This window comes from Vulpes vulpes, chromosome 8, assembly GCF_048418805.1.
Source record: "Vulpes vulpes isolate BD-2025 chromosome 8, VulVul3, whole genome shotgun sequence".
Lineage (NCBI taxonomy): Eukaryota > Metazoa > Chordata > Mammalia > Carnivora > Canidae > Vulpes > Vulpes vulpes.
Window position 1 is genome coordinate 21662966 of NC_132787.1, and position 23862 is coordinate 21686827.

At 35.5% G+C, this 23862-nt stretch overlaps 3 protein-coding genes across 8 annotated transcripts in view; 2 read left to right on the forward strand and 1 right to left on the reverse strand.

The window, feature by feature from the left end:
- KRAS (KRAS proto-oncogene, GTPase) overlaps positions 1–14360 on the forward strand; it is a 38893-nt gene extending 24533 nt beyond the window's left edge. For both annotated transcript variants that reach the window (XM_072765732.1, XM_072765733.1), the window contains exon 5: positions 9940–14360. In XM_072765732.1, the coding sequence (XP_072621833.1) occupies positions 9940–10056 (117 nt within the window). In that variant the 3' untranslated portion in view covers positions 10057–14360. The remainder of the gene's footprint in view (positions 1–9939) is intronic.
- Positions 14361–14604: 244 nt separating this feature from the next.
- Positions 14605–21338, reverse strand: ETFRF1 (electron transfer flavoprotein regulatory factor 1). 3 transcript variants are annotated; one of them, XM_025995087.2, is made up of 3 exons: positions 21209–21338; positions 15629–15716; positions 14605–15547 (listed from the first exon to the last, which is right to left on the reverse strand). In XM_025995087.2, exons 2-3 carry the CDS (start codon positions 15677–15679, stop codon positions 15326–15328), a joined length of 273 nt encoding a protein of 90 aa, XP_025850872.1. In that variant the 5' UTR covers positions 15680–15716; positions 21209–21338; the 3' UTR covers positions 14605–15325. The 3 variants fall into 3 exon arrangements, with proteins under 3 accessions (XP_025850872.1, XP_025850873.1, XP_072621836.1); XM_025995088.2 differs by having other exon boundaries at positions 21205–21323; XM_072765735.1 differs by lacking the exon at positions 21209–21338 and adding an exon at positions 21121–21139.
- The window catches only part of DNAI7 (dynein axonemal intermediate chain 7), a 66851-nt gene continuing 64321 nt past the window's right edge, over positions 21333–23862 (forward strand). For all 3 annotated transcript variants that reach the window (XM_025995083.2, XM_072765731.1, XM_072765730.1), the window contains exon 1: positions 21333–21494. In XM_025995083.2, the coding sequence (XP_025850868.2) occupies positions 21492–21494 (3 nt within the window). In that variant the 5' untranslated portion in view covers positions 21333–21491. The remainder of the gene's footprint in view (positions 21495–23862) is intronic.

The following is a 23862-nucleotide window of genomic DNA, read 5'->3' on the forward strand; positions in this document are numbered from 1 at the left end:
CTTGTTGCATTTTATCAGTAGCTACTTATTTCATACCCTAAGTTTTAGTCTTGAGCATGAATGTAAAACAAACACAAAAAAGAATTATATATTCCAGTTGGCAGGAAAAGGACATTCACGTAGAAGGACTTAGTGAGTATTTTAAGCTTTGGGGTCCATAAGGGGTTTCTGTTAGAAATTTTTTTTCTCATAACTCTTTAAAAATGCAAACATCGTTGTTAGCTTGTGGCCAGTACAAAAAATAGGCTGTGGCTACATTTGGCCTTTGGGCTGTAGTGTTGCTGATCCCTGATTCTCTGGGGAACTGTATTGTTTGGTTTGATGCTAGAAGTTAGGTCAGGCTTTAGACTTAAATTTTACAGGCTAACATTAGTAATTTTAAAATAAAACTTATTCTGTGAAAGGGAAATATGAGTTTTACTCTAGTACTTTTTAAGATAGAGTTGCAGAATGTATATTTTATGAAATTAACTTGTAATTTTAAAAAGCCTATTATATGGGCTAGAATATAAGAAATTATATATTTTTTGCAATAGTTAGTCCACATCTGAAACGTCAGAGTAATTTTTATTTTCTGCTAGTATGCTTTATGTGGCATGGCTTCTATATTCCCAGTATATAAAGACTGCTGCCTATTTCACATTTATCTGGGTAGTTTAGTAATTGCCAGATTTCTCTGGCTTCATTGGGCTGTGCATGCAGTGTTGGCAAAGATTGTTGAAACCAAAACATTGACACCATGGTAATCAGCTGTGTGTTTTCCAGTCTGCTAAAATCAGAATTGGGGAGGGTTCAGGAAAGTGGTTGACAAAAGCAGAATTAGCGTATCTGCTACTCTTGATTCAGCTTTTTTGCTTTCTGGAGGTCTCAATTTGAGCATAATGTGAAAATTAGTTTTATAAATTCAAAAATGTCATTAATTTTCTAGTTTTTGTTGTTAATTTCTCGATACTTAAATTAGTTGTTAGAAGATCTCCATTAAAGAAAGCTTTTGGTCAAATTGTTCTGAAACAAAAATAAACTCCCTTATGTGCCATATTTCTGTTGGTTAGTAGTTGAGTTTTTGTACATCAGATAAATATTTTGAACTTTAGTTTTTTCAGGAGTTAAAAATAAAACAGTAACTGAGCACCTGCTGTGCACCATGCATAACCTCCCAAGTTAGTGGTATTGCTGCATTTCAGTAGTACCTGAGATGGACTACAGTTTGGCAAGGTTTCTTGAGAAATTCAGCAATACAGAATTTTTTTTTAGAGTACATCTAGTTTCCCTCATTCCTGTCCCCCAAGAAGGCTAGTAGTATCTGTCTATACTGAAGGTATTTGAAGTGTTATTTCCTTGAAAGTGTTTTCAGTAATTTTTGCTGATAATAAGCCACTCAACAGGAACTTGTTTAGAATGAAATCGCTTAGTTGAAAGCATTATAGGCACCAGGATATAGGATTATGCTATTTATTGAAATTTCCTTTTCTGGTATGGAATGCTCTTTTTTTAGTCTCACAAGTATGTTTTCAGATAATAGCTGAGCTGAAATTATTGTCACATTTCTTGATTGAAAAACAATTTGCATATATGAACTTTGTATACTTTTGTTCATACATATTTTCAATTGTTCTGAGTTTTGTAAGTGACATTTGAAAATGAGTATATGTGGCAATAAGCCATATTCTCAAGAATAAATCATTGAGTGACAGGAGCTCAGCACCTCACTAAGTGGGTATTGAAAATCTGTTTCAGCTACACTTTGTCTTCAGAAATTACCCACACATTTAGGAGCATGAAACCAGTGTTCTTCAGTAGTGCCAGTGGTTTAAGGTGCACAAAGATAAATAATGTTCTCTTGCTGTCATATGACTTTAAAGCATATTATCAAGAAATGAGAAGTGATTTGAGTCTGAGAAAATATGGTAAATAACTGACTTTAAAATTTAATATAATTTCCTCTTAATAAAAGTAGGAAGTGCCCAGAGCCACTCTGGAATAACTATTTCTCAGTATTACCTTAGCCACTCATATCCTAATACTGAATTCTTGGTGGTGGGTAGTAATCTCTTCTTTTAAATTACTGGCCTCCAATTCTCTCTCTGCATTGCTGGAAACAAAAATCATATATTCTGTACTGGTGATGGGGATGTGCGCATTTAAAAAGTAGACACGGTTCAAACTGATTTTAGAATAAGTTACAATCAGAATTTGCTTCTGCTAAATTAGTAGAGGACCAAAACCTGTCTCTACCCCCAGCATGTTTTCCTACTTTTTATTGAAGTTGTAACTTTTTTAAAAATAGGAATAAGAGTTTACATTCTTAAAAAATATGAGCTTTTACCTGGTTTGTTTAACTTGTGTTTGTATGTGTGTGTGTGTGTGTGTATTTTTAAATTTCTTGCATTGATTTTTGAATTGAAAGATAATTTATGAAAATATCTTCAATGCCAGCTCGTACTTTACATTTTACATGTTTTACAGGAGCCGTTTTAATGCTTTAAATTACTTATTTAATGAGGATTTCTAATATATATATATTTTAAAGACTTAGTATCAAAGATATGCCTGTATACAGGCATAAGTGTCTATCTAATTTAAAGTACCAGCGTATTTAATAATTTCAGAAAATGGTTAAAAATTTTTATTTTGTAGTTGACATAGCTAGCTGGCTAACTTGTTGAGTAAAGTGATTCCATTAAAAGAGAGCTGCAAGTTTTCTTAGGCTGTTAGGATTTTTGTATTAGATAGCTGAATAGAAATATATCACTGGATAGTTATAAATAACTTGATGTACATTTTAATATCTAAACTATATTTAAATACCTATTTCTTAACTGAAACTTAATTTTACGAATTTTAAAGTTTTACTTTAAAGGTAAATTATTGAACTCCACTGAAGCAGTTCTTAGTATATTCTTGAGATTTATAAAAATTGATATACCCTAAAGAATTGAGGTGTCTTTTTTTTCCCCTTAGCTGTTACAGGCCACGAATATGTGATGACTTTTGCATGCATTAAACCTTAACTATTGGTTTACCTCAGTTAATATTTAAATGGCAAATTCTCTGTGCCAAATCATATTTTTGATATGTATTAGCTTTCTAGGTATTGGGTCCATTTTGTCACACTTGTTTCATAGAAAAACTGATGTTTTTCTAAATATGCCAACCCGCATAGTAAGTAATTCATTTTAAAAATTAAAAACAGATTAGGCTTAAAATTAAATGTGCAATAAAATATATCAGCTTTTCTAAATATCTATATTTTTAGAAGAATAAACAATTATTAATCTCTTAAATTAATCTGCAGTACATGTAGATTAATACTTATGTGCATTTATCTTTAGATGTAAGCTTCAACTTTTGGTGGCTATATTTTTCTAGATAAACTAGGAGTACAGTTAACTGAATACTGTCCCCCTTGGCTACTGCTTACTTTTCTGAACTGGAGAAAACCTTAAATACTTTGTTGATCTCCATATAGCCATATATGATTGTGTTTGCTGTTACAGCATTTTTACTATAGCCTGAAGCAGAAGTCCCTTTAGAGTATTTAAATTAGAATAGAAGGTATGAAGCCAGTGTAATTGGATACTGTTCTAAAAATTATTTTTAAGACTTCTTTCTAATAAGGAAACAAAATGCAGTATTACTATTTTGTGTATATTCTTTAAACAATTCATGTTGTTTTCATATTATGGCAAACAGCCCTCACATAGCATTTTTATTTAAATAATGTAGCTATCCACCCACAAAAGTCTGTCTCAGCTCCACTTGTGGACTCTAGAAATTGGCTGGATAGTGTTTTAATTGCACACAGACCTCAAGATTCCAGTCTCTTGACCCAGCTTTATTTTGAGGTACTGTGTGTGTGTGTGTGTGTGTGTGTGTGTGTGTGTGTGTGTGTGTGTGTTTTAACTTTAAACATCCCTTTCGCACCATTTTTCTCCTCATTCCCCACGTAGGGCAGGGTGGGAGAGGTAAGGATGCTTGTTTTTGGTTAAGTCAAATAATTTAAATCTAACTTATTTAAGCTTTGATTAATTCCATGACTCTCAAACTAAAATGATTGCATTAATTGATACACAGATACTAATATACATGCTTCGGCTTTTCATAATCTCTCCTAATTCCTAATTTAAATTTTTTTAAAAAATTCTAATTCCATTACAAAATAAAAATGATTTTAAAGAACAAACCAGGATTCAAGCCCATATTTTAAAACTGCATCCCCAGTTTTATTCAAACAACCTGATGCCTGTTGTAAAAATAAATTCTCAAGGTCATAATTTCAAACTTCTTGCACAAGGCTCTCCCAGTAAATTACTGTTCCCAATGAAACAGACTTTAAAGAAGTTGTGTTTTACAATGCAGAGAGTGGAGGATGCTTTTTATACATTGGTGAGAGAGATCCGACAATACAGATTGAAAAAAATCAACAAAGAAGAAAAGACTCCTGGCTGTGTGAAAATTAAAAAATGCATTGTAATGTAATCTGGTAAGTTCAGCATACTAATTTTGGCAGAAAGCAGATGTCTCTCAAAGGTAACAAAGTAGCCACTACTTTAGAACTACCTAGGTGTGGGATTCTGATTTGAAGTATTAAAAGATAAGAAATTGGTAGTTTGTTTCCATAATTAGAACATTTATTTTTTAATCAAATGTGTATTGATTATAATTGACACAGTTTTGATAGGTGTAGACTACATTTGTCATCAGGTCTAGAAAGAAAGAAGAAAAGGAAACTGTATAGAGTAGTCAGGTTGAATGCCCAGAAAGTAGGGAAGGGCCCACTTTTACAATGTATTCTTTCTGTAGTACAGTCCACAAGCAAATACTTGTTCTGCCTGTGTTCTCTAACTCAGTGGCATCATCATCTTTTTTTACCTAAGTAAGAAACCTGGGAGTCTTGGGATGACTCCCATCCCTCTTTTGCACCCCCATTTGGAGGCAACTGCAGATTCCCTTGATGTTACATTTTGACTTTTGTCACATCATTAGTTCAGGTTCCTATCATTTCTTGCTGGGCGTGTTATATTCTCTTATGTGGTTTACCTATCGCTGCCTTTATTCACAGTGCAGCCCGAGAGATAGACTTAAAAGAAAGATCATCCTCTTTTCTTTAAGTCCGGTCACTGACTTCCTGTTTGCTATGGAATAAAATCTCAAACTTCATAGTATGTTATGTATATCTTTTAACATTTTCCTACCCTTCTAGCCTTTGGCCTTATCTCTAAAAACTCCTTCCCTGAAGTTTTTTGTTGTTCTTATGTAGATAAACACCATGTTATTTCATACCTTCCCTTGAGTCTTGGCTGTTGCTCTTGGTTGGAATGCCAGTATCTTTATCCATAGTGTTATTAATTAGCTAACATTTCTATCATGATTCTCTATTGTCCAAGTATCTTTCTTTATAGCCTTAGACTGGACATAATGCCCTTCCTGTGTATTCCCAATATACTTCTCTTAACTGTTACATGCTTGTCATGTTCAATTGAAATAATCTCTTTTTTTTTTTTTTTTTTAGTTTTTATTTATTTATGATAGTCACAGAGAGATAGAGAGAGAGGCAGAGACACAGGCAGAGGGAGAAGCAGGCTCCATGCACCGGGAGCCCGACATGGGATTCGATCCCGGGTCTCCAGGATCGCGCCCTGGGCCAAAGGCAGGCGCCAAACCGCTGCGCCACCCAGGGATCCCGAAATAATCTCTTTTATATTTGATTCCTAGACAGGATTCTAGCCAGGATTCTGTATTTTTAATCTTTGCACGACAATGGGCTAACAAAGTTCCTGGCGCATTGTAGCTGGATTTATTGAGTGGAGTTTTTCAGTTTCCTTTTTGTGTGTGTGTGAGATTCACTTACTTATTTTAGAGAGAACGTGCATGTGCGTGTGTGCACATGAGGGGAAGGGCAGAGGGAGAGAGATAATCTCCAGCAGACTCTACACCGAGCAAGGACCTTACACAGAGCTCCATGTCATGACCCTGAGATCATGATCTGAGCCCAAATTAAGAGTTGCACACTTAACCAATTGAGCTACCCACTCATCACAGTTCATTGCTAAACCAACTCATATTAAGTTTGGTTTTGCTCAGGAAATATTTCACTCTTTAGTTTTTATTATATGGCTTTAAAGTCTGAAAAAATTAGTGTATCTCCCAAAAGCAAAAATGTACATCTGAATAAAAGACCCAGTCTCAAAATATCTATGCTATACTAATCTGCTAAACTCAGAAGAAGAAATAAATATTAATTTTATTGAGTTTATGGACTCAATATTTTTTGAGTATCATTGTATAGAACAATATCTTAACTTAGAAGTTGTGATAAAATTTAACATTGCAGGGCAGCCCAGGTGGCTAAACGGTTTAGTGCTGCCTTCAGCTCAGGGTGTGATCCTAGAGACCTGAGATCGAGTCCCGTGTCAGGCTCCCTGCATGGAGCCTGCTTCTCCTTCTGCCTGTGTCTCTGCCTCTCTCTCTCTCTCCCTGTGCCTGTCATGAATAAATAAAATCTTTTTTAAAAAAAATTTAACATTGCAATGCAATTTGAAAAGTTAACCTTTTTAAATAACAGTAGCCATGACCAGATTTAAGTGATGGGTTTTTAAATTTTTTTCCCTCTTTTGTTTTATCAGTAGGTGATTTTTAAGGTGCAACTATTTAGAATAAAGTAGTTTTACACTTTAACTTTTATTTAAAACTAAGGTGGAAGCACATGCTTTTCTAAGATTTCCTATTTATGACTTTGTAGTATGAATGCCAAATAATTAGTGGGCATGATTAGTGGGGTTGAATCCTTGTTTTTTCAGTGGGTGTGGATAGTATTTAAATAAAAAAGTAGTTGGTAATACTTAAAATTTTAAATAAAAATAGTCTTACAAAACTAATTTGACAGTAATCAATATATACAAATGAGGTTTTTTTTAGTCCTAACATGGTTGGATTTAAACAAAATTATTGAGATAATATTTTTGTCTTTTGTATGTGTACATGAAAATTACTAGTTCCCATATGGAAAAAAAGGAATTCAGTGCCTGGTTTGACTAATTATAACCTTTCCCTAACCATTGAAATTATTTAATTTTAATAAGTTACATTAAAGAGTTCAATATTAAGAAAGAATGTAATATTGAAGTATTTGTCAGAATCTTAGCAGAAGGTAATGTTAACAATTTTGTTTTCATTGTCTCCTAAATACTTGTGTCTTATTTTCACCTTAGAATGTGTCTTCTCTATATCCATTTCATGGTTTCTCATTTTATCTGCTTCACCATCTTAGTATCATTGACATTTTCTTCATTATAAAAGTAGTTGAAGTGGAGTAGACTACATAAGCTTGTGTGTGTGATCAAAGGGAATTTGTGAAGGGTGGGAAAGTTGGACTAGATCCTCTCTTAAGATTTCATACCATTCTGAGGGTTTATGATTATAAATTAGTCAAGAGTTATGGTCAAGCTATAAAATAATTATTCTTTATTATATCATTAGAAGTTTTTGGTTTTTATGTAAGAAGGTTAGCTTGAAGGTTATGTATATATTAAGCCTTGATTATATTGCTGATAAATTATATTTTATCACTTTTCCTCTCTCCTTTGGGTAAAGAAAAAGCATATATGTGTCAGTAATGAATGCTGTCAGAAAGTGGGGCACATCAGTGAATGCGGTTTCAGTGTTTTATTTGGGGACTTTTTTCACTAGACTTCTTTTCACACAAAAATTCTGGTTTTTATCCTAGAACCATTTATTTACTTATTAAAAGATTTTGTTTATTCATTTTTATTTTTTTAAGACCTTATTTATTCATGAGACACAGAGAGAGAGAGAGAGAGAGAGAGAGGGAGAGAGGAGAGGGAGGGAGGGAGGGAGGGAGGGAGTGAGGCAGAGACACAGGCAGAGGGAGAAGAGATTCCATGCAGGGAGCCCAGTGTGGGGATCCCCGGGTCCCTTGGATCACACCTTAGGCCAAAGGCAGATGCCCAACTGCTGAGCCACCCAGGAGTCCCAGATTTATTTTTTAAAGATTTATTTATTTAGTGGGGAGGGACAGAGGAAGAGGGAAAGAAGTCCTCAGGCAGACTCCCCTCTGAGTGTAGACCTTAATGTGGAACTCGATACCATAACCTGGAGGTCATGGCCTGAGCCAAAATCAAGTCTAACACTTAACTGGCTGAACGACCCAGGCACCCCTTATTTATTTATTTATCGAGAGAGAGTGAGAGCGAGCGCAGGGGGAGGGGCAAAAGGCGAGGGTAAGAGAGAATCTCAAGCATACTCTGCTCAGAGTGGAGCCTATAGTGGGGCTCTATCCTGTGACTCCAAGATCATGACCTGAGCTGAAATCAAGAGTTGGATACTTAACCAACTGAGCCACCCAGGCACCCCTACAATTAACTTTATTTAACCCCTACAATTAACTGTTTATTTAAACCTGAGCAGGCCCCTGATTCCAGCTCTGTGCTTCTTTAAAAATGTTGATAATATTTTTCTGATTTTTAGATCTGTTGTGAAAATTAGTTAAACGTAATTTGAATAAAAATGCCTTAATATTATTATTTTTAAATACTAATTATAAAAGATCTTAGTATAGTAAAAGGAAAAATCATATCACTGTTAAATTTTTATGTTCTAAATTAGATTCAAGATAATCTAACTTAATGAATGGGTTTATATGAATATTCAACAAGTGGTTAAAATGAATAGAAACCCAATTTTCATTGTTCTCAAAGTGGCTTGATTTATACAACTTTATTTCTGGGCATTTGTTCCTAGAACTCCCTCTAGTGTCTCCGTTTGAAAGCATCATTAGGTTAACAGGCTTTTAAAAAATAATTATTTTTCTGTTGAACAGATTTTAAAATACATAGAGGATCATACTTTTTAAACTATTTTGTTTGTTTTATTCAATATTTTATTTTGCTTTTATATTTAATTTGGTTTTTAGTGCGGTCATGACAGGAATTGACTTCTGTAATCTTGTATAATTTCAATATTGCAGAGTTAAAATCTCCTGTTCTGCTACCACTTGCAGAGTGCCATTTTCCACTTTATGAATTATTAGGCTAAAAATTATTCTGACTTTAAATTACTTTCAGCCATTACTTATTTATATACCTTACTTTAATCAGGAATAGATGTACCAAAATGACAAATGGAAATTTCTTTGAAGATATAGCATTTGGCTTTATATGGCAAACTTTTTAATACATAATACATTAAACAGAAACTAAATAAAAGAGAATCTACTCTAAATTGGTAACAGTGTCACCATTTAAATGCTTTAGCTCATTTCTCTACAAATCTGAGGTATTACATTTTTCAAACTATTGTGTCTTTGGGGTAACTTTATGTTAGGTATATGAATTGAAATTAATGTCTTAATATATGTCATTTGAAAGTTGAAAGTATATTTGAATACTGTTTACTTCCAGGGGATTAAATCTAATGGATTTAATTAAGTATTGACCTCAGAGTTCAAATACTGTTACTTTGAATATTTAAGAAAATAATATGTACTTGATTGGCTTAGATCTCATTTCTAGAAACTCAGGGATAATTAAGTATAAGTGTATATTCATACCCAGAAAAACACATACAAATGCATTTGGATTTTGGTGACAAAATATGCTAATATGGAAAAAAGTAGCAAAGTTTTGGGAAAAAGTTATTTGTTCAGCTTATGTAAGATTTTGTACATTGGTTTTCTTTGCCTTTTGTGAAAATTAGTGTTCCTATTTATAGTATTGATGAAATATTCATAAAAATGACATTATAAGAATCCTAAAAGTCTGAGAATATATTCAGTTTCCTAAAGACAAATGTAAAGTAAATGTAAAGTGTCTTTATTCTTTCTACGTACTAGTGTTTCCAGTAGTCCGGTATCTTTTCTGTTATCTGTGTACTTCAGTCCATCATACATACTCACATTTCAATGCTTATTATGTGTTTCAGGGTGTTGACGATGCCTTCTATACATTAGTTCGAGAAATTCGAAAACATAAAGAAAAGATGAGCAAAGATGGTAAAAAGAAGAAAAAGAAGTCAAAGACAAAGTGTATAATTATGTAAATACAATTTGTACTTTTTTCTTAAGGCATACTTAAGTAAAAGTGGTAATTTTTGTACATTACACTAAATTATTAGCATTTGTTTTAGCATTACCTAATTTTCTGCTCCATCCAAACTGTTAGCTTTTATCTTGAATGCTTATTTTAAAATGACAGTGGAAACTTTTTCCTCTAAGTGCCAGTATTCCCTGAGTTTTGGTTTTGAACTAGCAATGCCTGTGAAAAAGAAACTGAATACCTGAGATTTCTGTCTTGGGGTTTTTGGTGCATGCAGTTGATTACTTCCTATTTTTCTTACCAATTGTGAACTTTGGTGTGAAACAAATTAATGAAGCTTTCGAATCATCCCTATTCTGTGTTTTATCTAGTCACATACATGGATTAATTACTAATTATAACTTCAGTTGATATTTCATGATTGGTTTTACTGAAACATTGAGGGAACATGAATTTATGGGCTGCTTCTTATAGGTATAATGTCCTATAGTTTCAGTCACCCTTAATGTAAAGCTACACTGTTCACAAAGGTTTTCTCCATCTTTTCACTGCTATTTGTCATAGCCACGCTCCCAAAAATATTATATTTTTTCTATAAAAAAGGGAAAAAATAGAAAAAAATACAAGGCAATGGAAAATATTAAAAGGCATTTACTTTCCATATTAGATAAATTCCTATAATACTCTGAATAGCTTTTCCTGTTAAGGCAGACCCAGTATGTAATGAGGATTATAGCAACCATTTTGGGGCTATATTTACATGCTACTAAATTTTTGTATTAATTGAAAAAGTTTTAACATGTATAAAAAATTCCCATAGGAATTAAATATAGTCTCCCTGTGTCAGATTGCTCTTTCTTAGCATAACTTTAAATCTTTTCTTGATCTTCAATCTTAGAAAATAGTTTTAATTCTTGTAGTGATGTTAAAGATTATTTGGGCCAGTTAGTTTTAATAGATGTTAAAGAGACCACAGTTCCAAGGCCAGGCCTTGTGTGAACCCTTAAGCTTCATTAAGAGTTTCATAGTACAGACTACATCCCTGTGGTCTCCCAGTGTCATCATGCATTGATTGGGTGGTCAAAAGTGGGGACAAAGAGTGTTTAGATAAGATACATCCTCACTGTGTGGTGGTCCTGCTGACAGATCAGGACCATCACTTTTGTTTTTTAAAAAACCAACAGAGCTTTTTAAAAACATTATTTAAAATGAGATTTTGGGGTAGGGGGTGGCAAGACTTGAATTTTTTTTAAACAATGAAGTAAAAAGGTTTTAAAATCTCTAGTGTTGGCTAGTTCTCAACATTGGCTAAAGTAACATTTCATAAATACTTTACAAGTATTGGTCCATATTTAAGAATATCTAATGCTTAAATAATAGATTAATAACAATTCTTTCAGTGCATTTAAAATGTATTTTTAAATATCTGAAGTGAGATGGTGTGTTGAGGTGAAAATATCACTGGACTAGGAGGAAGGTGACTTAGATTCTAGTTATGTGTCTTTTACAACTTCAGTTTTGGGCAAATCACTCACTATCCATTTCTTCATGTTAAAAGAAGTCATCTCAAAGGCTATATCTAGCATAAACTATGTGATTTACATTCAGTTTACATAAGGGTATACCTATTTGTCAATCTCAGCACAATCTGTAACTTTTTACCTATGTTCTCTTCAGCGCCAGTCTTAGGCAAAGTTGTGCAAGAGGTGAGGTTTATTTTTGAGAATCTGATCTCCGGTAGCAGGTACTCCTCTCCCATGTTAGTGTCATCTTGCCTGCCTACCTTCTACATGCCCCATGACTTGATGCTTTCTAATTCCCCGAACCTCAAGATGTAGTGCTGCTTTGGATATCTCCATGAGGTAATCAAGTCACATTAGTCAGGCTCAACATAATCTGACAGATACTGTAGTGGGATTTGACCTAATAGCTAATTTTCAGGTGGTAACTGTATCAATTTAATTTTGATCTTTTGAACATCATCTCTGCTACCTGGTCCATTAGTGACTAAGTAGGAAAAGTAGGAATTTTCATATCTGCGATGTGTAGACAGACCCTATCCAGTAGAAGAATTTAATAAATTTAATTAATAAATACTGAAAAATTTCCTTAGATAATCCAAAACTAGGACTAGCCCTGGTAACGGTGATACATTCCATTATTTTAATAAGTAAAATCTTCTTACAATGAAAAATACTTTAAAATTTAATTCATAAAGCTTACTTTTTAGCAGAATTCATTTATTCAACAAATACTTGAGTGCCTGCTAGATGCCAGGTTCTACACAAGGCACCGGGGATATTATGGTATTCCCAACAAGGGACATAATCCCTATCCTTAAGTAGTACTGTTATATTAGAGTGGTCTGTAGTATATTAGTGAGGCATTTGGCACATGACCCAGAGATAATATAATGCATATTTTAGTTTTGCACAGAAGGGATATGGTCTCTAAGGTTTCTTCCAGCTCTAAAATAATTGTTCGCTCTGATTCCAATAAACTGTTTAATCAAGCTACTTTATATAAATCACTTTACTTCATTATTTTAAAGAAGTAAACTTGACTATATTGTTTTTTATTTGGGATAATTATGTGATTCTGTTGGGATACTTATATAGTACACATTAATTTGTATGTCAGATGATAACATTAAAATTCCCAAATGTGTAATATTCTACTTGGTCTCTGTGTATCATAATTAAAATAGATTTAAATATTGAGTTCAAAAATAGTTTTATTTATCTGGGTGTGAATAAACAGATGCCTGAACTAATTCACAGAAAAGGAAACTTCTGTGTAAAAAGTCAGTCCAATTTCTGAAATGCTATGCTAAACTACAGGTTTATGGAACATTAGATAGGGTGTTAAGACTTTATATAGTACTTCCTCTTGTTTCTATACAAGAGAAAGAAATGGCCATACTTCAGGAATTGCAGTGCATAACTGAGGGATTTTTAGGACTCTTGAATTTTTTGATGTAGCCGGGCAACTTTTTTTAGGCAGTGGTAATTATCCTTTATTATGTGAATTTTGAATGGTTTGACAAAACGTTTGTTTTTGTAGAGATTTTAAAAGGGGAGCGATAATCCTAGAAATAAATATTATGTAATTATTACGGCCTTAAAGATAAAAATCCTTGTTGAAAGTTGAAAAAAATTGCTAAATTACATAGTCTTAGACATTAACATGTTTGTGGAAGAATGTAGCAGAGGTATGTAGTATAATTTGAGTGAATATTCCCAATTAGGAATTCTAGGCTCTATTTTAACTGAGTCACACTGCATAGGAATTTAGATCCTAACTTATAGGTTATCAAAATCTTTGCCACCATTGCACAATTTTGTCCTAATATATAGAGAAACTTTGTGAGGCATGTTCAGTTGCGGTTTGCACAAGTTCATCTCATTTGTATTCCAGTGATTTTTTTTCTTCTAACCATTTTTTTAAACAATATGTACACATTGTTTTTTTTGGTAGGCAATGAAAACTGTCATTTCCATTGTCAAACAGTAATTCCTCGATAACTGTATTAATGGTTTTTAAAAAACCATCAGTTACTTTAAAACTGAATTTATATTTAATAACTTCTGTATTAGTATTGGGTAGCATGAAATCTCTATTGAGAAATTGAACAGCATACAACTGGTAGCTGTAAATTCCTTCAGAAAGTGAAAATTATTTCTTCCTAAAGATATCTTGACATCAGTTCTTGAAGAATAGTCATAACTAGATTAATAATTGTCTTAGTTAAACAGTTTTAAGTGCCTGTTTCAGATGATGATAGGCAATTTAGATGAATTTAGGAAAAATCAAAGTTTTTACATGCAGAAATGTCCATTACAGGGGGCCCCCCTCCTCATAGAGCTGAATGAGTTATGTAATGTTTTATCCAAAAGTTTCCAATTCCACTGTCTTGTGTTTTCATGTTGAAAATACTTTTGCATTTTTCCTTTGAGTGCCAATTTCTTACTAGTACTATTTCTTAATGTAACATGTTTACCTGGAATGTATTTTAACTATTTTTGTATAGTGTAAACTGAAACATGCACATTTTGTACATTGTGCTTTTTTTTGTGGGACATATGCAGTGTGATCCAGTTGTTTTCCATCATTTGGTTGCGCTGACCTAGGAATGTTGGTCATATCAAACATTAAATTTAAAAATGACCACTCTTTTAATTAAAATTAACTTTTAAATGTTTATAGGAGTATGTGCTGTGAAGTGATCTGAAATTTGTAATATTTTTGTCATGAACTGTACTGCTCCTAATTATTGTAATGTAATAAAAATAGTTATGGTGACTATGATAGTGTGTGCTTCTTGACAGAAATTCAAAACATTTGCCCCATAGTTGATACGGAATACTTTATAAGCTACAGACACTATAGTATATTAGTGAATCTTTTGCAGCTTATATGTTAGATATAGTCTTTATTTGTGAAAGGTGCTGTGAACATTATCTAAAGGTTTAAGTGTTTGCTTAAAATCATGTTAGATTTAGGTCCATTACTATGTTAACTCATTTAGAAGTAGATGCAAAACAGATCTGCCTTTATGATGAAAGAACAGAACATTATTTATTACTTTTTATCAGTAAAGGTAATTAATACACAAAGGTAACTGATACAGGTGATTTAAGACCCAAAGGGAGCCAGCAGCAAAATTAATAATGGAAGGTACTACATAGGTATGTATGTAGTGCCAATCACTGGCAGCCTACTTCAAGATCAGAAATGATCTTACTCCATACATGTTATTTCCGTGACTGCACTTAAATCATTACCATGTGCTATTTGTTTTGTAGTGAACCTTGAATGTGTGCTATTAATGTACCAAATAGGATCAAAAATAAGGTGGTATGCCTTCATAAGTTAAGGGAAATCAATGTGCAAGAAATTATTTTGCTTTAACTAAATGCATTAAGTAGTATTCTCTACTCAGTGAAATGGAGAAATGGGCTAAGAATAATTGGTAAAAACTTGCTGAGTTAAAATTATAATAAGTACACTGTATTTTCATTCAAAATTGAGTATCCATTAATTTTTAATTGGTATAGTTGGCTATATTGCTGATTTTGTAGAAAAATTAAACATAAAGCGTTGTTGATAAAATAAAGCTTTCTGTGAACAGAAGCTGAAACCCATTAATTCAATAAGGCAGCTCAGGTATTTACAGAACTATATCTTTCCATTTTAAGTTACAGTTACTTTTATCATAACTGTTATACATAATCAGCTGGCACTGAATTCCAGTCAAATTATAGTAAGAGTGATCAGTTAGTTTTGTTGGTATCTGAATAATAGCGTTGTTTCATTGCTCTGTATTTCCTAAGGAAGTATAAGGCTTCTAGCTCTTTCATTACAAATTCACCCCGTCCAATAAGTTCTTTGATCTTCTCTGGGTCCTTCACATCTTTGTTTTTAAGGAAAACATTCTTCAGACGCCTTTTAAAATAGTCTGCTCCTTTTGGATAGTCTCGTCCAAGATACAGCAGCTTAAAAAACAAAGGTTAAATGTTTCTAAATGATCTGTATCTCAATAACATATGTATAAAACTGGCAACATAGTTACTTACATTTTTATAAAGATTCAGTACTTCTCCTCTTAAAGAGTTGGCCATTTTCATTTATTATGGAAAGTATCCACTTTTATACATAACATACCTAAAGAAAAATTTTAAAAAAATTGTAAATATCTGCATTGTAATCTCAGAAAAGAATCCGTTGTAACTTTTTTCACTCAGTAAATACTTATTGAGCACTTTTATGTTCCAGGCACTGGGATATAGCTATGAAATGTCAGGTAAGATACCTGCTCTCACAGAACTAACTTCTCCTGGGGGAGACATAATAAACAAGAGAATTAGGAATTGTGTAAGTCTTATGAAGGAAAAAGGGTAATGAGAGAGAAAATGAGTTGTCAAAGATAGTTATATATAGATGAACCTTCTTTTATAGAGTGGAATGAATTAGAATCCCAGCTACATAATGTTATAGAAATTACTTATGAGCTTCAGTTTCTTTACTGTTCAAAGGAAGAGTGTCTACATTGCTCTCAAGGCAAGGCCAGATTCATTTGGAGGACACTGGAAAGAGGCCCGATCATACCTAGAAGGGTGCTATCCTAAGGAAGGCTAAAGAGTAGAAGATATGAGAGTCAAGCAGGTTCATGGCTAATGGTAGATGGGCAATAAGAGTGGTGGTTAAGGAGGACAGTCAACAACTCCTAAGTGGGTACATATGTGAGAAGCAGGCAATATCCAGTGGAGTAGATTATACTTTACATATAACTTGTTAGTGCTAGTAGGGAAAAGTGGCTCCTTAAAGGTACCAGGAGAGCCTAAATATAGAAAATAATTCTCATTATTTGTTATAGTCATGGGGACTAAATCATAAAATTCCTAACACCACAAGCATTTAGTTCATGATAGGCCCAAAGCAAATGTCCATGTCATTTATAACCTACCTTAAATTTCTGTTATTTCTATTTTCCCAGTGACCTAAGAAAACTTTTATACTTTGTCTCTCATTAACATAATTATTTTGAAATAATTTCAATCTTGCAAAAAAGTTGCAACATTTTTCCTTAGGAATTTGAGAGTAAGTTGGTAACATGATAAACAGTGGGAATACTTTGCAGTGCCATCCAACAGAATGTAATTCAAGATGCCTATGTAATTTTATATTTTCTAGTATTAAAAAAACAAGTGAAATTATTTTAATATATTTTGTTCATACTCAAAATATTTTAATGTGTCATGTTAGCTACATTTCAAGTGCTTATAGGTATCAGGGGCTTAATTGGCACCATACTGGACAACACAGCTTTAGAGTATATTTTCCTGTGAACATAGACTTTTTCCTACAGAACAGTACAAACATCAGAATCAGGAAACTAACACTGTTACATGACTACATCAAATCCACAAGTACGTGTTTTGGCAGTCATCCCAAAGATGCCTTTTATAGCAGAAGCTTCCAATCCAAGATTACACATGGCATTTAGTTTTCATGTTTCTTTAGCCTTCAGACTGAAACAGTTACTCAGTTTTCCTTGACTTTTATGAACTTCATAGTTGTGAAGGTCACAGGCCACTTATTTTGTAGAATAGCTGGAGACTACTACAGATATTTAAAATGCTCAGAAATAACAGAGTAGCCTGGGAATGGAAGCAAGGGACTGGAGAACAGGAAGGGAGGAAAAGGCAGGAGGAAGTCCTTGGGGATAATGGAGATGTTTATTACTGTAATAGTTTTATAACTGTATGCATATGCCAAATTTGTTAGATTGATTCACACTTTAAATAAGTATAGCTTACTGTATGTCAGTTGTACCTCAGTAAACTTTTTAATGGTGTAAATATGCTGGCAAAATGTTAAGAGTAGGGCTGGGAGATAGTGAGGTAGGTACACATGGAAATAGAGATCTATCTAAACCACAAGGCTGCCAATTAGTGGTCAGGGTAGGTGGTTAAACCAGCCACCAGTCAAGCTGCATAAAACCAGGTATGCCTTGCTGGAGTGGGAGCTCTGGGTCTAAATACATATTTTAAATTTTTAAAAAATATACTTGGAAGACTTCCCCTGCCAGGATGGCAGCTTAATGAAGACCTTTTCATTTCTTGCTAAAAAGTTTTTAAGTCTGATTCTTTGGCTTCACTTTGTTAAGGGAGAAATAATCACATAGGAACATTATTTCCATTTTAATTCTTATATAATTCCCCTCTTTACTAGTAGCTTTTGAGCTAATTCACATAGCAAACATACACGTTTGCTATTAACATAGCAGAACAATTATTTTTTAGCTTTTTTGCAATTTTTTTTCCAAATTGCTTTCTCTTCTTTATTTGGGTTGCTTTCAAGCTTTCTTTCCAAGTCTTTCCCCCTGCCCCCCTTTTTATGAGGACAAAAAAAAGTTTTAGAAGATCTGTATACATAGTTGCAATTTACAGACTCTGAGCTTCACTTAGGATAATCTGAATGAGCCCTTTGTTGGGGAACCTCTAGAAATCAAAAGTGTCAGATCATTCCTCCTGGGCTGGTCATTCCCCAGAGAAGAAACTTCGAATTTGCTGAGGATTTGCCTATTCAATCTTAAGAAGTGGAAAAATGGGAGCCTTGCATTCAGCATTCTATATACCAAATTCACTTAATTTGTTTCCAGTGTGGTTCTTACATACTTAGTATAGGTGAGGACACTCCAGTGCAGAGAATAGTATTATTTGGTCAGCAATAAATCTCCATGCTTCTATGGGAGTGAGAAGTGCAATCCCTCTAGAGGTGTTTTTCAAATAGTTTTCACTTAATCTCTGATTTACTTCATTTTTCATTTCCAATTCCATTGTCTTTGTTCCAATGCCTTTGGAGAATTATGCAGTATAAATTGGGCTTTTCTGGTGTGTTGAGTCACATTCATTCATCTGGGTTGCAGCTCCCAAAATTTTACTGATGTCATCTCTCTCATTTTTCCAGTTTATTTTTATATCCCTTCACTGAAGATCAGTGGAGTTTTGAAAGGGAATGAAATTAGAAGGGTGCATTTTTAAACTACTATATTAATAGCTAATTTCAATTCAAAAAAAAATGTTTTTCTCCCTGAGAGCCAGTTTCCAGTGGTTTAATCTTATTGAAGAATGGCTCTTAAGAATCACATGCTTTAAAAATGATTCTAAATCTACACAGACATACTGTCAAATTGCAAATTATAGCCTGTTTAATTTTCTGGCAAGGAACACAGCTTTATTTAACTCCAAATTTGTAATTTGTTAAAGCTTAAACTGTCCTTTTAAGCTATTGCCTTTTTAAAAAATCATACATAATAGAGGATTAGCCCAGCAAAAAAAAATGTAGCTGGTTTGACTAGGGCAAAATTGTCTTGTTCTTTGATATGCTGATTTACAGAAATTAAGGCAGTTTATCATTATTATTTTATGTTGTCCTTCAGGCATTTAAGTTTATTAGCCTTTCGGAGAAGGTTCACCGTGGGTTCACAATTGGTGAAATTAAAATGCAGCAGGGACCTGGGGCTGCTCCTTAACCCTACATGAAGTTATGGAGGTTACTTGTAAAGAGCCAAACTATTAGGGACCGAGAGAAGCCCCCTATCATTCTGAGACAGTATGTAGTGGGCAAGGGGAAGAAGCAATAATCGCCACTGACAGCTTTTTTCCAATGACTGTGAGCTGAGGAGTTCAGACTTAACTAACTCCAGTCCTGGGTTAACTAAGAATTGTCATTTTACTGGTGGCCAAAGCTGTTGTTAATTCTTCCTCATGAAGTTTGGATGGCAATAAAAGCTGAAGGAAAACGGGCAGAGAAAAGCAGTGCAATGTTACTGTTTATTGGTTTCTGGTAGATTTTGACTTCAAACAGCTTCAAACAGGAAAGTGTGTTTTCCCGAATTAGTTAAGCCTAAAAAAGCTTCATGTAAAAAACTCTAACACCAGATCCAAAGGATAGGTCATCAGAAGTAGGTGTCAAAAGATTTTTACGCCTTAAGACTGGCATTTGGCTTGGTCAAGGCATCCTAGGAAGCCAGATTATAGGAGTTGAAAGGAGCATAGTATCCAGAATGGGTGGATACTATGCCTGTCTGAAGGCAGAACAGGAAACCGCCCTTTCACTTAGCAGCTTGCAAGAGAAGTCCTAGAGGAGAAGCAAAGTCACGGGGATAGTTTTTACAGCATAGTGTCCCTAAAACAGTCTAGTATGTTCTTTTTTACACATCGCTAGCAATCCCTCCTCCCTAGGAGGGAGGTGGCTTAGAGTGAGAGCGTGACTAAATTCTTTTCCCTAGAGTAATTTCGCCCATCAATCCAAATTGAGTTGACTGAGTGAGGTTTTATAAACACTAGAACAGGGATCCCTGGGTGGCGCAGCGGTTTGGCGCCTGCCTTTGGCCCAGGGCGCGATCCTGGAGACCCGGGATCGAATCCCACGTCAGGCTCCCGGTGCATGGAGCCTGCTTCTTCCTCCGCCTGTGTCTCTGCCTCTCTCTCTCTCTCTCTCTGTGACTATCATAAATATAAAAAAAAAAAAAAAAAAAAAAAAAAAAATTATAAACACTAGAACAAAAACTTACTTCCATAGCAAATGGCTTCAAAACTTTATATGAAGTGGACATTAAGATGTTTTTTATTTTGCAGGGGTTTGGGGATGGGATGTCATATTTTACAACCTGGATTTCTGTTACAATGGGGGTAACAACACCTCAGCCCACAAGACTGGCTCAATATTTACTAATACATGTAGTCAATAAAGTTGAAAGGGAGAGAACATTATAAAACTACAATTCAGAGATAAGAAACGGGTGCCAGTGATTTTAAAGTATTCCATGTTGGAACGCCCGGGTGGCTCAGCGGTTGAGCCTCGGCCTTTGGCTCCAGGGCGTGATCCTGGAGTCCTGGGATCGAGTCCCGCATCGGGCTTCGGGCATGGAGCCTGCCTCTCTCTCTCTGTGTGTCTCTCATGAATTAAAAAAAAAAAAAAAAAAAGGTATTCGATGTCTTGTCTTGCTAAAACATAGCCCTAAAGTCAAAGAACAGAGATTTTGGAGGAGCTTAATTTCTTAATTTCTTCTAGTTTTCCTGCTGGTCTAAGTTGCCAGTGGTTTACTCATGTGGGGAGGAGACTGAAATTCTGAAGGTTATGCTCCTGGCTGGTACAATCAGCCTGTGACCTTGGGCTTAAGGAGTCCTGCTAGACCTCAGTGACCTCCAACTGTAGGAAATCCTCTACCCAGGAATTGCTTCAGGTAATTTCCAGTTCTTGTTGAAGAGCCGCCCTGAGGACAAACGGCATTACATAGCTTTGCACAGAAAGTAAACTGAACCCTGTGCAGAGAGAAGAATCCAAAGGTCATTAATTCCAAAATAACCAACCCTCTCAGAACCAACTGGTTTGCCTCCCTCCCTAAACTGCCAGTCGGGCCCATCCCCCTCCTCGGGCGTAAGCTGTGGTGGAACAGGCAGCCCACTCGAGTGGGTGTCAGTCACATCACGCAGTCGCGTAGCCGCCGGCTCCCTTCCTTCTGGAATCCCTCAGACGTTCAGAACCCCCCTTGCCACACCTGCTAGGCCCTGCCCAGACCATACTTCACCGCCTCCAGACCCCAGGATCTGGGAAAAGAAAACGCCCCGGCGGCCGCACTCACGCACTTTCCGGCAGGCCACAGCCTTTACGGCCTCCGACCGCTTCGACTCCAGGATCTGTCAACCGCAAAGCAGGGTGGGTGTGGGTGCCGGGGAGCCGGTCAGGGAAGGGGGCGGGGCGCCTCCCGGAAGAACCCCAGCGCGATTGCGCGGACCCGTACGTGAGGATTTGCGCCCTTTCCCCTGGGCGCGAGTGGGCGGGGCTTGTCGTCCTGACAACGCGGGAGCGTTCGTCCACACGACTCTGAGCTCCGATTTGGCCGCCTGCAGAGGTTGTGCTGGCTGCAGAATGGTGAGCAAGGAAAAGTGTGTGTGTGTGTGGGGGGGGGGGGGGGGGGGCGCAGGTGAAGGGGCGAGCAGGGATTCACCCGTGTTAAATGGTGTAATAAGAGCCTGACATATTTTAGAGGGGAGCGGGTGGGTTTAAGAAAGAGCCCTTACCCCATGGGGAGTCAGCCTCCTGATGTGTGGTCTTCCCGTCCGGGAGGAGTCGCAAACCGGCGTTTGCACACGGGATGGTCAGTGCGGTCCAGTAGTGTCCTAACCTCGCACTGCTGCTGCGTTTCAGAATTGGCCTCACCTTGGTAATTCCTGAGAATGCTCGACGTTTCCATTAAATTGCTTTTTTTCATTGGCAGCTTGGCGAAAATGTGTTTTTGCGCCTCCTCGGTAGTTCATCAACAACCGTTGGAGTTAATGCTTCTCTGAAAAGTTATTCTGTGTGGTCTTTTGTGGGAATATGAATTGCCTTGTGATTCGAGTTACTCGGCTTGCCTTGAATTTATTAAATATAATAAAGCTGCTTGTCTTAATGAACTCCTCAGCTGTCATGTGTTTTTCAAGAACACAGAGCAAACTGCCCGTATGAAATTATCTCTGTTCCCTTTTTCTTAAACGTGACTTCCGTTTTCTATGATTAAAACCAAAGGAAGTAGGAAATGTATTTAATTCGTTAACTAAGGGGAAATACGGGGTACACTCTTTGCATTTGACCCTAGGCTAGAAGTAGGGATCTAAAAATGAATATTACAAACCCTCCCTGCTGTTGGAGACAGGCTAGCCAAGTAAGAATACGGTTTTTTAACTGTAATATTGAAATGTCTACAATGGAGTAAGATTAAATTGGAAATGATGAAATTGGGGTGGGAAAGGGCACAGAAAGGGAAGAACAATGCTTTTCAAACTGTGTTTTAAAGTATGAATATGAGTTTACCAGAATTGATGGAGAATGGTCACGTGAGAAGAACCAGAAGTATATGGACATTAAGCGGACTTAAAGCTGCTGATAAATTGAGGGAACAATAAGCCTCTGTTTTCCAATGGAACACAAATTTCATCTTATCATTCTAGCAATGTTTTTCAAAATGTTCGTGGAACATTCGCTTCTACCACATCTGGAATACTTGTTAAGATTCAGATTCCAGCAACATCCTGGACTCCAAACAAATCTACTGTATTAGTTTCCAGGGCTGCCAAGTAACAAAGTGAAACAAAATGGCTTAAGCAGTAGAAACTTACTGTTGGCTGAAAACTCTGGTGGCTGATAAATCCAAGATCAAGGTATTTCCAAGCCTCTGCTCCTTTTGCAAGTGGAGGCATCTGTTCAGACCTCTTTCCTTGCTTCTGGTAGTTCTTGGCTTGTGGCAACATACCCCCACTCGTTATATGGTGTTCTTTATGTGTGCATGTCTGTGTCCATATTTCTCCTTTTTATAGGGATACCAGTCATAGTGGATTAAAGGCTATCCTATTCCATTTTGATCTCATCTTAACTAATTACATCAACAACAACCCCAGTTCCAAATAAGATAAGATTTGGAGATACCAAGAGATAGGATTTCAATGTACAAATTTTGCGGGGATGCAGTTCAATCCATAATATCTACTGAACCACAATGGGAAGGGAGAAGTGTGTACACTTTTACTGCAGAAATATGCATTTTTTAAACAAGCTCTCTGAACTTTGGGAGCTACAGTTGACTCTTGAATAACACTGATTCACTCTGAACCGCAGGAATCCACTTATAGGCAGATATTTTTGGATAAATACAGTCTAATACTGTTAATGTATTTTTAATCATTTTGTTAATAATTCTTTTCTTAAGCTTATTTTGTCATAATATAGTATATAATACATATAACATACAAAATATGTGTTAACTGTTTATGTTATGAGTAAGTCTTCTAGTCAACAATAGGCCATTAGTTAAGTTTTGGGGGAGCTAAAAGTTATATGTGGATTTTTGACTGCATGGGGGTCAGCACTCCAACCCCTGTGTTGTCCAAGGGCCAACTGTACTGTACTACATGATGCTTTTATGATTTGCAGGAGGGGTTAGGATAAGGACATTAAAAGCACTAGTGAGAGATGATAATTTGCCCATCTTAAAATATGGCTACTTGAGAACAGGAACAGCATATTCTGCTATATAGTACTTTTTTCAAGATGTAAGTCTATTGACTATTAATTGATAGTAAATATGATAATAAAAACAGAACCCAATTGTAAAAATTTTATGAGAGCAAAGTCTCTACTATTCCTCTTTATATCATCTCCAGTGTCCCAGAGCACCCTGTGTGCAAATCACTAATAAATACTTGCTAAATGAATTAATGAAATGTACTTTCAAGAAGATAAAATCTACTGGTTCATGTCAGTT

Coding starts and splice junctions, on each gene's coding strand:
- ETFRF1 (XM_025995087.2), bottom strand. CDS start 15,679: ATGAAAATGGCCAACTCTTTAAGAGGAGAAGTACTGAATCTTTATAAA. Junction 15,548..15,628: donor TACTGAATCTTTATAAAAAT/GTAAGTAACTAT, acceptor TTGTTTTTTAAG/CTGCTGTATCTTGGACGAGA.